The sequence below is a fragment of the Palaemon carinicauda genome, chromosome 6 (genome assembly GCF_036898095.1).
Source record: "Palaemon carinicauda isolate YSFRI2023 chromosome 6, ASM3689809v2, whole genome shotgun sequence".
NCBI lineage: Eukaryota > Metazoa > Arthropoda > Malacostraca > Decapoda > Palaemonidae > Palaemon > Palaemon carinicauda.
This window is the reverse complement of record NC_090730.1, coordinates 122,223,759-122,237,088: the sequence shown is the minus strand read 5'-3', so window position 1 is coordinate 122,237,088 and position 13,330 is coordinate 122,223,759. Positions and strand designations below refer to the sequence as shown.

Sequence of the window (13,330 nt, the reverse complement as noted above, 5' to 3'; positions counted from 1 at the left end):
GGTGCAGAAAGTTCCTGTTCCTGTGGTATGAGTGGAGCGTGAAGAGACCGAGGTTGCGCAGAACAAGGTAAAGTTCCCGCAAGCAGAGGTGTCTGAGGCGCAGGATCAGGGTGCACGGGTTGAGCTCGGTGCAGCAGCTGAGGAGACTGACTCACAGGTGGAAGAGGTTGTACCTCCACCGAGAGTTGCACCACCGGTGGAGCAGCCAGGGGAGGAGGAGGAAGAGTGGGGGTAATCCTCTGATCCCAAACCGAAGGTTGCCTTAAAGAAGGCTGAGGCTGAACAACACTGGGAACAGCGAACACAGAAAGAGGTTCAACATCGTACGCCTGGCAGATGGTGCTGCGACTGGGTGCAGCGAGTGCAGGCGGGTTGAGCACAGGCTGAACGGGTGCAGGGGAGGTGCAACACTCTCAGTCCGACACTCACACAACAGGTCCGAAAGCTGTGCTTGCATGGACTGTAGTAGAGTCCACAACATCGTACGCCTGGCAGATGGTGCTGCGACTGGGTGCAGCGAGTGCAGGCGGGTAGAGCACAGGCTGAAAGGGTGCAGGTGGAGGTGCAACACTCTCAGCCCGACACTCACGCAACAGGTCCGAAAGCTGTGCTTGCATGGACTGTAGTAGAGTCCACAACATCGTACGCCTGGCAGATGGTGTTGCGACTGGGTGCAGCGAGTGCAGGCGGGTGCAGCACAGCTGAACGGGTGCAGCCGGTTGGTGCACCACCGGTGCAGGCGGGTGCAGCACAGGCTGAACGGGTGCAGGGCGGTTGGTGCACCACCGGTGCAGGAGGAGGAGGAGGTGCAACACTCTCAGCACGACACTCACGCATCAGGTCCGAAAGCTGTGCTTGCATGGACTGTAGTAGAGTCCACAACATCGTACGCCTGGCAGGTGGTACTGCGATCAGGCGGAGCGAGCATAGGGGGGGGGGAGTGTAGGCGCACTCTCAGCCCGACAAACTGATGACTGAGGAGAGTCAGAGCTAACCCAATGACTGCATCCGGGTTGTTGAACTTTACTTCGTACGTCTGGCATAGGTCTGGACTTTACGTTTAAGAGGTCTTGAGACCTGAGACCAGCGTAACTCTGCCTTTATTTTCTCCTCTAAATCTCTTCTGCAGACGAGCAAAATAAGGGCTCAATCGTCTGCGGTGGGAGTGACGGTCTCGGTAAGACACGCCCACAACCACCGAGGATACTTCTGTGCGCCGATCAAGGCCTGCCGAACCCTTTTGCCCTTCGACATTGCTTCTCCCCTGGGCTTGGGAGCTTGCAAGAGGTCCCGGGCTGGGGAGGACGGACTGGCGCGCACAGAAGTACCCTCACGCACAACACTGACACACTTTGCGCTAATCACTTATCACTTTGATTTCTGTTTGCACTTATTTCACTGAACTCGAAACTTTAAGTGGTTTGTACCTGAAACACGCAATTCTATCCTTCTCAAAAGTTAGTAATTGCGAAAACAGAATTACAATGTAACAGAAAAATCTAATGAAAGAAAATTCAGTGGCTGGAAAGAGACTAAACACTAGATCACTCTAGAAACGTTTAGTTTCTTCCCCTAAAGAGACTAGGGATAAGAGCAAAACGATAACGACGTTACTCGTACGCCTGGCAGGCTTGAGGGAAACGTTTATCCTCTTTCTCCCTCCGTCTCTATCTCTCTCTCTCTCTCTCTCTCTTGACTTAGAACCTGAGAGAAGAGCCAATCATATATATCGTTAAAACATATTATTGTTAAAGGAAAAAACTGAAATATTTCCCAAAAAGAAAAGTTCCTTATTAGGATCAAAACCATTAAGTTAAGAAAGAATGAACAAAACGCTAGACACGGTTACTCTTACTGCAATGTGAAACCGTGAACATTCTTTCTCTATCGTAACGATAGAGTGCAAGTTGAAACGATCTGAACGTCAACAACTGCCGAGACAAACAAAACGTTAGTTCAACTTTGAAAAAGTACGAGACTATCAAAGAAATTCTTTCAAAGACCTTAAAATAGCATAATATGTTAACAGGTAAAACCGAAATGACGGGCTCACGATAATTAACTTCGGTACCAAGAAAAGACCGCCTACTATTAGGAAGGTCGAATATAAACAAATATAAAAATTAATTTTAATAAGTTTATAATAAAAGGAAGTTAATCGAAGAGGCCTATAAGAGGCGGAGAGATATAAAATAAATCTATAACTTTTGTTAAGCAAAATTAAGAAAGAGAGTCCTATACTCTCTTAGACACCAACACTTCCGTCTAAGGGAAGGGTCGGCCATTGAAAGGTGAACGAGAGTTCATACTCTCTTCGTCACCAAAATTAATCAAATTAATTCCAAAAGCTAACTAAGCTAAAATAGAAGTTTCCAGTAAGCGACAGCCGAAATCAAGAGAAATACTTCACCAAAGTCGTGAAAATACTCCAAGAACATAAGCGTATCCCAGAACGTCTTGTCAGAAGCAGACAGAGGAATAATTGAGGAGGTGTCAACAAGAAGTACTTGAGTACCTGGCCACAGGTGGCGCTGGTAAGAACACCCCCTTCTAGTATTGTGATAGCTGGCGTATCCTCCATAGAATTCTGTCGGGCAACAGAGTTGACAGCTACATGATTATCGGGTAAGTTTAATATTGAAAAATGGCTGTCTGCTAAAGAAGGTGATGAATGCAAGAGTTGATGGGAGAAGTACAAGAGGAAGGCCAAGGTTTGGGTGGATGGATGGAGTCAAGAAAGCTCTGGGTGATAGGAGGATAGATGTGAGAGAGGCAAGAGAGCGTGCTAGAAATAGGAATGAAAGGCGAGAGATTGTGACGCAGTTCGGTAGGCCCTGCTGCTTCCTTCGGTGCCTTGGATGACAGCGGAGGTAGCAGAAGTAGGAGATTCACCGTTATGAAGCTTCATCTGTGGTGGATAACGGGGGAGAGTGGGCTGTGGCACCCTAGCAGTACCAACCGAACTCGGTTGAGTCCCTTGTCAGGCTGGGAGGAACGTAGAGAGGAGAGGTCCCCTTTTTTGTTTCATTTGTTTGACGTCGGCTATCCACTAAAATTGGGGGAAGTGCCTTGGTATATGTATGTATTTTCCACAATACTGTATGTTGCTGCTGTAGTAACATAATACTATGTAGTGTGAGAACAATGATAAATAATAAAAAAAGTAGGAAAACCGTAATGAACAAATACAATATACAAATAACTTTAACCACTAACACCAGCAAACCCTTGTAGTACAAAGATCTTACCAATAAAAATAATCAAGAGCCTCTAAACACATACAGTATAAGTTGGAGTGATATTTGATAATATCAACTGCAAAATACATTGTAATAGGCATTAAAGTAACAAGAAAAAATTCTTTTTAATGAAATACAGTAAAGATAAAAGTTGGAGTTTAATGTTCTTATTTTACTGTCATAATGCATGAAAAATTTTCTTTTAGATAGTACTGTATATAATTTCATGTTGAAAATTAAATTAAAATCTATATAAATGTCTGATAAGCTGATAACTTTTTCACATTTACATGGAAATTTTCAAATTTTTCAATAAATCTCTATAAAATCACAAATTTAAATTTTTTTATTTTTCCTAACCATAAAAACCTAAGTCCTTTAATCAGGAGCCTCCCTTTCATGTCCTTGTCAAATCCCTCCTTTAATCACTCATCCTTCATCTTTTTCCTGTTCCAGTACCCTTTCAAATCCAACCTTTCCTTTTAATATACAATTTTTGGCTCCTTTTGGAGTTCTCCTATTTCCAGATTGTGGATCCTCTTACGGGCTGTCCAGCGACAAGAGACCGTGTCATGCTACAGGCATGGCAATCTTGACCGACCGACCAATCAGGAGATTGATTCAAGCGCTACTGGAACTAAGCAGTTAAACATATAGTGTCGGCAGTAGCTGGTGGCGGGGAGGGCCCAAGCCCTTACGGGTACACTGAACAGTCAATTTGCTAGCATCTTCCTGATTATAACTTTTGGGAGAAATAATGGCAATAAGTTAACATAAAGGACTCAGGTTTGTTCAAAGACAGTCCTTATGGTATGAACAACCCATTTACGAAATTTCATATGTATGAACGCATATTACCACAAGTAAAAATATGTTACAAGATTAGAGGCAATAGTGGTAGTAGTGTGAAGAAATGATAAGCCTTTGCTGTGGAAATGAAAGTAGCAATTATCAAGAAACCACATAGCGGTGAGAGAAGGCAAATATTGTATGTGTATGTCAAATAAATCTTTCATATGGCACAAGTGATAAGATGCCAATGAGTTACCGATGATGGGGAATTATCCCAGGTGTCGGCTAACTCGTCTCCACCATATCTCAATCAGCGCAACAAAAGGGGTTAGAAATGTAGGTTACAGTATTTCTCAATCTTTTTTTTTGCCTCTAACATTTATAGTACAATGCACTGTACTATATATATTACTGCATTATATGAGAGAGAGAGAGAGAGAGAGAGAGAGAGAGAGAGAGAGAGAGAGAGAGAGAGAGAGAGAGAGAGAGAGAGAGAGAGTGTGTGTGTGTGTGTGTGTGTGTGTGTTACAAGTAGTTACAAGGATTTTGTATGTCTCAAAGACTTTTTAGTCCCTCCATTTGCTCCTTGATAGAGCAATTTAGTTCAAGCTTTTAGAGAGTTCTTATGATCTTGTCAGCTTATTCTTGAACTTGTTTACCGTGTTACCACTTACTACATCCGAGGGTAGTTTTTCCAAGTACAGTATTTGCTCTTTTGTATGTAAAGAAATTGCCTCATTGAGTGATGTTGTAACTTTTCAATTTCATTTTGTAACTGTTACCTCTGAACTGATTTGAGCTAAGCGTGAATAGATTGTTGTAATCTACAATTGTTACTTTTTCAAGAATGTTGAATGACTACTAACTGTCCCCACAGAGAGAGAGAGAGAGAGAGAGAGAGAGAGAGAGAGTGTGTGTGAGTGTGTGTGTGTTTGTGTGTGTCGTGCGCCTCAGCTCAGCTAATCGACCAGTCGTGACAATTCATAAAGATGGCGGCAGGCGGTTTCCTCCCGTTCAGCGAATGAAATAATCATCAGCATTTTATTCAACGCTTCTCAAGAATTATACATTTCATGGAAGCATATATTAACGTGTTTCGATGAGCTGGGGGATCCAGGCTGTTATGGTCTGTTAATAGTCTCATGCAGCCAAAGGGGGATTGTATTTTGGAGACTTTTTCTTCCTCTACCTGTGCCTACAAGTTCTGTAACCTGGGTGTCTGGCAGCTTGGGTTCTCTTAAGGTTGCACCCAAGTTCCTGTTCAAGACACAAAATTAATACATCCAATTCATTGGTGCTTCCTGAAGTGAAGATAACTGTAAAACATAAAAACTTGGAATCATGGGTCATTGGATTTTCAGTTTTTCTACAAAGACAGGATCAAAATATAGAGAGACTTGCTTCCAGTGTTCAGAATGAGGGAATGAATATGAGTGTCGATGTAATTTGTCTACAATCTTCATTAAAGCCAGGTCAAAAAGAAAGAATATTTTCAGGGTTAGGTCACTATCAATAGTTCGTAAGGCGCTCTCTTCAAAGACCGCAACACCTTGGTTACATCCCAAGCTGGAGAACGAATCTCACATGGAGGGCAAGTCTGAGCCATAGGTAAAGATAACCCCACAGTGGGGAAATATTCCCTCCTCTCAGTCTCAATTACTGGCTGAAGCCAAATAACACCCCTTTACTGCTGAGACTGAGGAGTCCTTCCTTTTATAGGTAATTTAAAAAATGTATCTGCCACTAGTGGGAGAGGCTATGAGAGAAGTATTCCTTTGACAGCACCAATCAAAAAAGAAGTCTTGCTTCGCTTTATACACATCAGTGTAGGATTTCCTGAGGCATCGCGACGTGTCTTGTGATGTCTCACTTGAAAAGCCTCTCTCAGAAGAGGTGCTGGATAACCTCCACTCGCGATGTAAGGGATTCCAACGAATTGTGGAACCTCTGCAGGTGGGGATGATGAAGCTCTCGTGGAACCTCAACTAATATATGCAGAATGTCCTGTTATCACTCTGCTTGAGGCCATTTCAGAGCTATTCGAGTCAACTTTAGGTCTGTCGATGAAAACACTGTTCCTTACTCTGCTAAGTCTAGCACTGGTGAGTAGTAGACTGGCAGTTTCCTGTTAAACATGTCTATTGTCGGGAAATCCCATAAAGTCAAGAGCTTCGTTGCTGCTTGGAGATGAAAAGTCAATGCTGACCACTATGAGTATGTCCACTATGACATTCCTCTTGACAAGAATAAGCCGGGAGGAGAGGACGACTCCTTCGCTGATTGCCTATTTGCGCACCGACAACATTATTTGAAGATTGTAATACTGTGCCGCCACGTCTCGCTTCTTCAGTTTGGTCATCAGGTGGACCAAAAACTCAACTTATTTTGCTTCTGAAAGGGTGAGGGCCTTGAACAACCTCTCCTTTTCTGTACACAAGGTCTTCACTTGAGGTTACTGTAATTATCCCATTATCCTTGACCAGTGGTCTAACCATGAAGTACCTTAAAGGGTTGACATTCCTATGGCCTTCGAAGCTGTAAATGTAATTGGTTGGGCTGCAAGCCTTTCAGTTGACATAGACATGGTCAGGTTAGCAACTGCTTCATTCAGAGGCAGAGGAGATGGAAGAGTCCTGCGGTATGTTATAATGCTTCTGCCTCAAAAAGGCTGGTGGCATTATCATTTGGTCAAGTACAACTCTCTTGCCAGACAAGGTAGGAGTCCGCTCAGACCCTCGTCAGCGCATAGAGCTTGCGGGTGTGTAGTGCCTGGGTCCACTCTTTCCCATGAAAGATTAGAAGAGCTCGCTGGGGAGTAGTGTCAGAGCTCACTCTTTCGCCTGAATAAGTTAGAAGAGCTCACCCAAACACTCACTTGCTAGTAAGAAGTATATGGATTAGCTCTCTCGCATGAGTAAGTTAGAGGAGCTCGACCAAACCATACTTCCAGTCCAGGCCCAAGACTTAAAGGCACATCCCTCGTCTGATCGAACTCCGGAAGAAGCTGAGCGGATGGGGGAGAAGGTGGGCGAGTTCCTGCAAGAGAAGAAGAATGCCTGGGTTTCCTGTCCTTTGAGGCTGAGATCTGGGATGAAGAATCCCACCTAGAATTCCTTCTTCCAAATGACAGCCAAATTGCTCCCACTTGGAGGAAGGCCACTCTTGAGAAAGATAGAAGCTGATGACGATCTGTTTCCATCGGGGAACACAAGGTGCCACAAAGGCGGCCATCCATACCAGGGAAAGTGCACATGGTGCTTCCTCTGGAAAATAGCGAATAAATACTTGAAAAGAGAAAAGATAGATATGAAGGTTAAGCCAAAGTTGGAGGAGCGACACACGTCCACTCTCTCAAACTGCCTGTTAAACGTGGTTGAAGTCAAGTGTGAGTGTGCAGACTGAGTGGGAACCTCTCTCACCACATCCCCATAAATGGAGGAATTGAGTGTCACCTCCAAGTTTATTTTATGGCTGTGAACACACAGCTATGCAGGTTACTCCTTGTAAAAAAACTTAGGTTTGTATTCGTAAATCAAGATTTAAAAGCACTACTACTGTAAAGACCTCTGAGAGTTTACTACTAGCCCGAACAGTAATATTCCAAATGCTAGCGTTATCCACAAAGCTAGTCTTCTCTGAATTCTTTCCTGATTTGGAATAGACATTTGTCTTATGTTTAGTCCTTCCTACAAACCTGTTTAGACAATAGCCAGACATATTCCCCCATAAGAGTTTTCAGTAAGTTCTGACATTAAGGATATCAATAATTTGAGTCACAATTAACAAAATTAAGACTACAGTAACACATTTTAAAACCAGATTAAGACTACAGTAACACATTTTAAAACCAGTAGCTAAAGCTCACTAGTACTTGAAAACTATGCAAAAATTCAATCTAGAAAAAGTATGAGCAAATGAAAGATGATCTAGACATTTCCTGGGGAACAGGGATATGTAAAACTCATTCAAGGCATGCAATGTGATATTATATATATGTGTATATATATGTATGTATGTATGTATATATATTATATAATATACATATATATATATATATATATACATATATATATATATATATATACATACATATATATATATATATATATTATATATATATATATATATACACATACATACATACATACTGTATATATATATATATATTACACACATATATACATATATATATATATATATATCTATCTATCTATCTATATACCAAGGCACTTCCCCCAATTTTGGGGGGTAGCCGACACCAACAATGAAACAAAACAAAAGGGGACCTCTACTCTCTATGTTCCTTCAGCCTAATCAGGGACTCAACCGAGTTCAGCTGGTACTGCTAGGGTGCCACAGCCCAACCTCCCACATTTCCACCACAGATGAAGCTTCATAATGCTGACTCCCCTACTGCTGCTACCTCCGCGGTCATCTAAGGCACCGGAGGAAGCAGCAGGGCCTACTGGAACTGCGTCACAATCGCTCGCCATTCATTCCTATTTCTAACACGCTCTCTTGCCTCTCTCACATCTATCCTCCTATCACCCAAAGCTTTCTTCACACCATCCATCCACCCAAACCTTGGCCTTCCTCTTGTACTTCTCCCATCAACTCTTGCATTCATCACCTTCTTTAGCAGACAACCATTTTCCATTCTCTCAACATGGCCAAACCACCTCAACACATTCATATCCACTCTAGCCGCTAACTCATTTCTTACACCCGTTCTCTCCCTCACCACTTCGTTCCTAACCCTATCTACTCGAGATACACCAGCCATACTCCTCAGACACTTCATCTCAAACACATTCAATTTCTGTCTCTCCATCACTTTCATTCCCCACGACTCCGATCCATACATCACAGTTGGTACAATCACTTTCTCATATAGAACTCTCTTTACATTCATGTCCAACCCTCTATTTTTTACTACTCCCTTAACTGCCCCCAACACTTTGCAACCTTCATTCACTCTCTGACGTACATCTGCTTCCACTCCACCATTGGCTGCAACAATAGACCCCAAGTACTTAAACTGATCCACCTCCTCAAGTAACTCTCCATTCAACATGACATTCAACCTTGCACCACCTTCCCTTCTCGTACATCTCATAACCTTACTCTTACCCACATTAACTCTCAACTTCCTTCTCTCACACACCCTTCCAAATTCTGTCACTAGTCGGTCAAGCTTCTCTTCTGTGTCTGCTACCAGTACAGTATCATCCGCAAACAACAACTGATTTACCTCCCATTCATGGTCATTCTCGCCTACCAGTTTTAATCCTCGTCCAAGCACTCGAGCATTCACCTCTCTCACCACTCCATCAACATACAAGTTAAACAACCACGGCGACATCACACATCCCTGTCTCAGCCCCACTCTCACCGGAAACCAATCACTCACTTCATTTCCTATTCTAACACATGCTTTACTACCTTTGTAGAAACTTTTCACTGCTTGCAACAACCTTCCACCAACTCCATATAACCTCATCACATTCCACATTGCTTCCCTATCAACTCTATCATATGCTTTCTCCAGATCCATAAACGCAACATACACCTCCTTACCTTTTGCTAAATATTTCTCGCATATCTGCCTAACTGTAAAAATCTGATTCATACAACCCCTACCTCTTCTAAAACCACCCTGTACTTCCAAGATTGCATTCTCTGTTTTATCCTTAATCCTATTAATCAATACTCTACCATACACTTTTCCAACTACACTCAACAAACTAATACCTCTTGAATTACAACACTCATGCACATCTCCCTTACCCTTATATAGTGGTACAATACATGCACAAACCCAATCTACTGGTACCATTGACAACACAAAACACATATTAAACAATCTCACCAACCATTCAAGTACAGTCACACCCCCTTCCTTCAACATCTCAGCTTTCACACCGTCCATACCAGATGCTTTTCCTACTCTCGTTTCATCTAGTGCTCTCCTCACTTCATCTATTGTTATCTCTCTCTCATTCTCATCTCCCATCACTGGCACCTCAACACCTGGAACAGCAATTATATCTGCCTCCCTATTATCCTCAACATTCAGCAAACTTTCAAAATATTCCGCCCACCTTTTCCTTGCCTCCTCTCCTTTTAACAACCTTCCATTTCCATCTTTCACTGTCTCTTCAATTCTTGCGCCAGCCTTCCTTACTCTCTTCACTTCTTTCCAAAACTTCTTCTTATTCTCTTCATATGACTGACCCAATCCCTGACCCCACCTCAGGTCAGCTGCCCTCTTTGCCTCACGTACCTTGCGCTTTACTTCCACCTTTTTCTCTCTATATTTTTCATACTTTTCTATACTATTACTCTGCAGCCATTCTTCAAAAGCACTCTTTTTCTCTTCCACTTTCACCTTCACTCCTTCATTCCACCATTCACTGCCCTTCCTCATGCTGCCTCCAACAACCTTCTTGCCACATACATCACTTGCAATCCCAACAAAATTTTCTTTTACTAACTTCCACTCCTCCTCTAAATTACCAGTTTCTCTTACTCTCACCTCATCATATGCCATTTTCAACCTTTCCTGATATTTACTTTTTACCCCCGGTTTTATTAGCTCTTCAATCCTCACTACCTCCCTTTTACATCCACCTACTCTATTCCCCCACTCTTTTGCTACAACTAATTTTCCTTCCACCAAAAAATGATCAGACATACCGTTAGCCATACCCCTAAACACGTGCAAGTCTTTCAATCTTCCAAACATTCTTTATATATATATATATATATATATGAGGGTTAAGGCTATTAGAGAGAGAAAATTGGAACTTCAATTTTCTAATTATAAAGATTTCAACACGAGTAAGCTTCAAGAAGGAATCCGGATGATCCTTCTAAGATATTCTTTGAAATAAATGCTAGATCTTTTTTATACTTACTTGTCTTCGAAAGATGAAATAATATTTTCTTTTTCTAAACTCTGAACATTCTTCAGCGAGATGTACAGCTTCACAAATTTGTCAGACTGATCCCAAGCTGCAAAAATAAATAAATTTACAAATATAACAAAAAAAGTTTAATTGCAGATTACAATGTGTAATAACCTTACCCAATTAAAGGGCAAAATATTGATTAAATGCTACATATAAAGTGGTTCAACTTCACTACTGTCACATTTCAAGGTACTCAAAATGGCTCACCCTGCAAGATTTGTTAAGGTAACTGAAAACTGGATCTGAGTGAAGCTAAAGAAGTTAGATATTCAAGTGGGATAAGGCCATAGGGAACATATGAGAAGTAACAATTAGATGGCAATGCTGTTAAGAGATTGTTTGAGCTTAAAACCTTAGGCCAAAGGCCAGGAATAGGGACCATTAACCAAAGGTTAAGTGCAAAGAATCTTTGGTGCCCCAGTAAATGAAGTCATACAAGCCCTATTATTAAAAGTAATCCTCTTCCATCACTAAATAAATACTAATCATTGGAGTTAACATTATGATGCAAGAATGAAAAAACTAAATGTAATATTTAAAAAAAAGAATATATATATATATATATATATATATATCAATCACCACAATTAAACTTGTAAAGTGATCACTTTTAATTCCCCCATAAATTCCATTACTTTAATCTTATACAGTATTGCAAGAAATATGTATACTAAAATATTATTAATCTAGAATAAATGGAAACCTGTACAGATATATGTCTTCGGATCTTAAGGATTTGCCAAATATAGGTTAAGTAGGTATCAGAAATCAAGGGCTAGGACATCAGTGAATTAATTTATAATACAAATTTACTTCAATGCAGAGTAGGCAACTGAATACTAATTCTTACAACCAGTGAAGAGAGTAAGGAAGGCTGGCGCAAGAATTGAAGACAGTGAAAGATGGAAATGGAAGGTTGTTAAAAGGAGAGGAGGCAAGGAAAAGGTGGGCGGAATATTTTGAAAGTTTGCTGAATGTTGAGGATAATAGGGAGGCAGATATAATTGCTGTTCCAGGTGTTGAGGTGCCAGTGATGGGAGATGAGAATGAGAGAGAGATTACAATAGATGAAGTGAGGAGAGCACTAGATGAAACAAGAGTAGGAGAAGCATCTGGTATGGATGGTGTGAAAGCTGAGATGTTGAAGGAAGGGGGTGTGACTGTACTTGAATGGTTGGTGAGATTGTTTAATATGTGTTTTGTGTTGTCAATGGTACCAGTAGATTGGGTTTGTGCATGTATTGTACCACAATATAAGGGTAAGGGAGATGTGCATGAGTTGTAATTCAAGAGGTATTAGTTTGTTGAGTGTAGTTGGAAAAGCGTATGGTAGAGTATTGATTAATAGGATTAAGGATAAAACAGAGAAGGCAATCTTGGAAGTACAGGGTGGTTTTAGAAGAGGTAGGGGTTGTATGAATCAGATTTTTACAGTTAGGCAGATATGCGAGAAATATTTAGCAAAAGGTAAGGAAGTGTATGTTGCGTTTATGGATCTGGAGAAAGCGTATGATAGAGTTGATAGGGAAGCAATGTGGAATGTGATGAGGTTATATGTAGTTGGTGGAAGGTTGTTGCAAGCAGTGAAAAGTTTCTACAAAGGTAGTAAAGCATGTGTTAGAATAGGAAATGAAGTGAGTGATTGGTTTCCGGTGAGAGTGGAGCTGAGACAGGGATGTGTGATGTCGCCGTGGTTGTTTAGCTTGTATGTTGATGGAGTGGTGAGAGAGGTAAATGCTCGAGTGCTTGGACGAGGATTAAAACTGGTAGGCGAGAATGACCATGAATGGGAGGTAAATCAGTTGTTGTTTGCGGATGATACTGTACTGGTAGCAGACACAGAAGAGAAGCTTGACCGACTAGTGACAGAATTTGGAAAGGTGTGTGAGAGATGGAAGTTGAGAGTTAATGTGGGTAAGAGTAAGGTTATGAGATGTACGAGAAGGGAAGGTGGTGCAAGGTTGAATGTCATGTTGAATGGAGAGTTACTTGAGGAGGTGGATCAGTTTAAGTACTTGGGGTCTATTGTTGCAGCAAATGGTGGAGTGGAAGCAGATGTACGTCAGAGAGTGAATGAAGGTTGCAAAGTGTTGGGGGCAGTTAAGGGAGTAGTAAAAAATAGAGGGTTGGGCATGAATGTAAAGAGAGTTCTATATGTGAAAGTGATTGTACCAACTGTGATGTATGGATCGGAGTTGTGGGGAATGAAAGTGATGGAGAGACAGAAATTGAATGTGTTTGAGATGAAGTGTCTAAGGAGTATGGCTGGTGTATCTCGAGTAGATAGGGTTAGGAACGAAGTGGTGAGGGAGAGAACGGGTGTAAGAA

At 41.6% G+C, this 13,330-nt stretch overlaps 1 protein-coding gene across 1 annotated transcript in view; it reads right to left on the bottom strand.

Moving 5' to 3' along the window:
- LOC137642639 (calcyclin-binding protein) overlaps positions 1-13,330 on the bottom strand; it is an 84,467-nt gene that overhangs the window by 33,628 nt on the left and 37,509 nt on the right. The window contains exon 4 of the mRNA XM_068375391.1: positions 10,949-11,045. Within this exon, the coding sequence (XP_068231492.1) occupies positions 10,949-11,045 (97 nt within the window). The remainder of the gene's footprint in view (positions 1-10,948; positions 11,046-13,330) is intronic.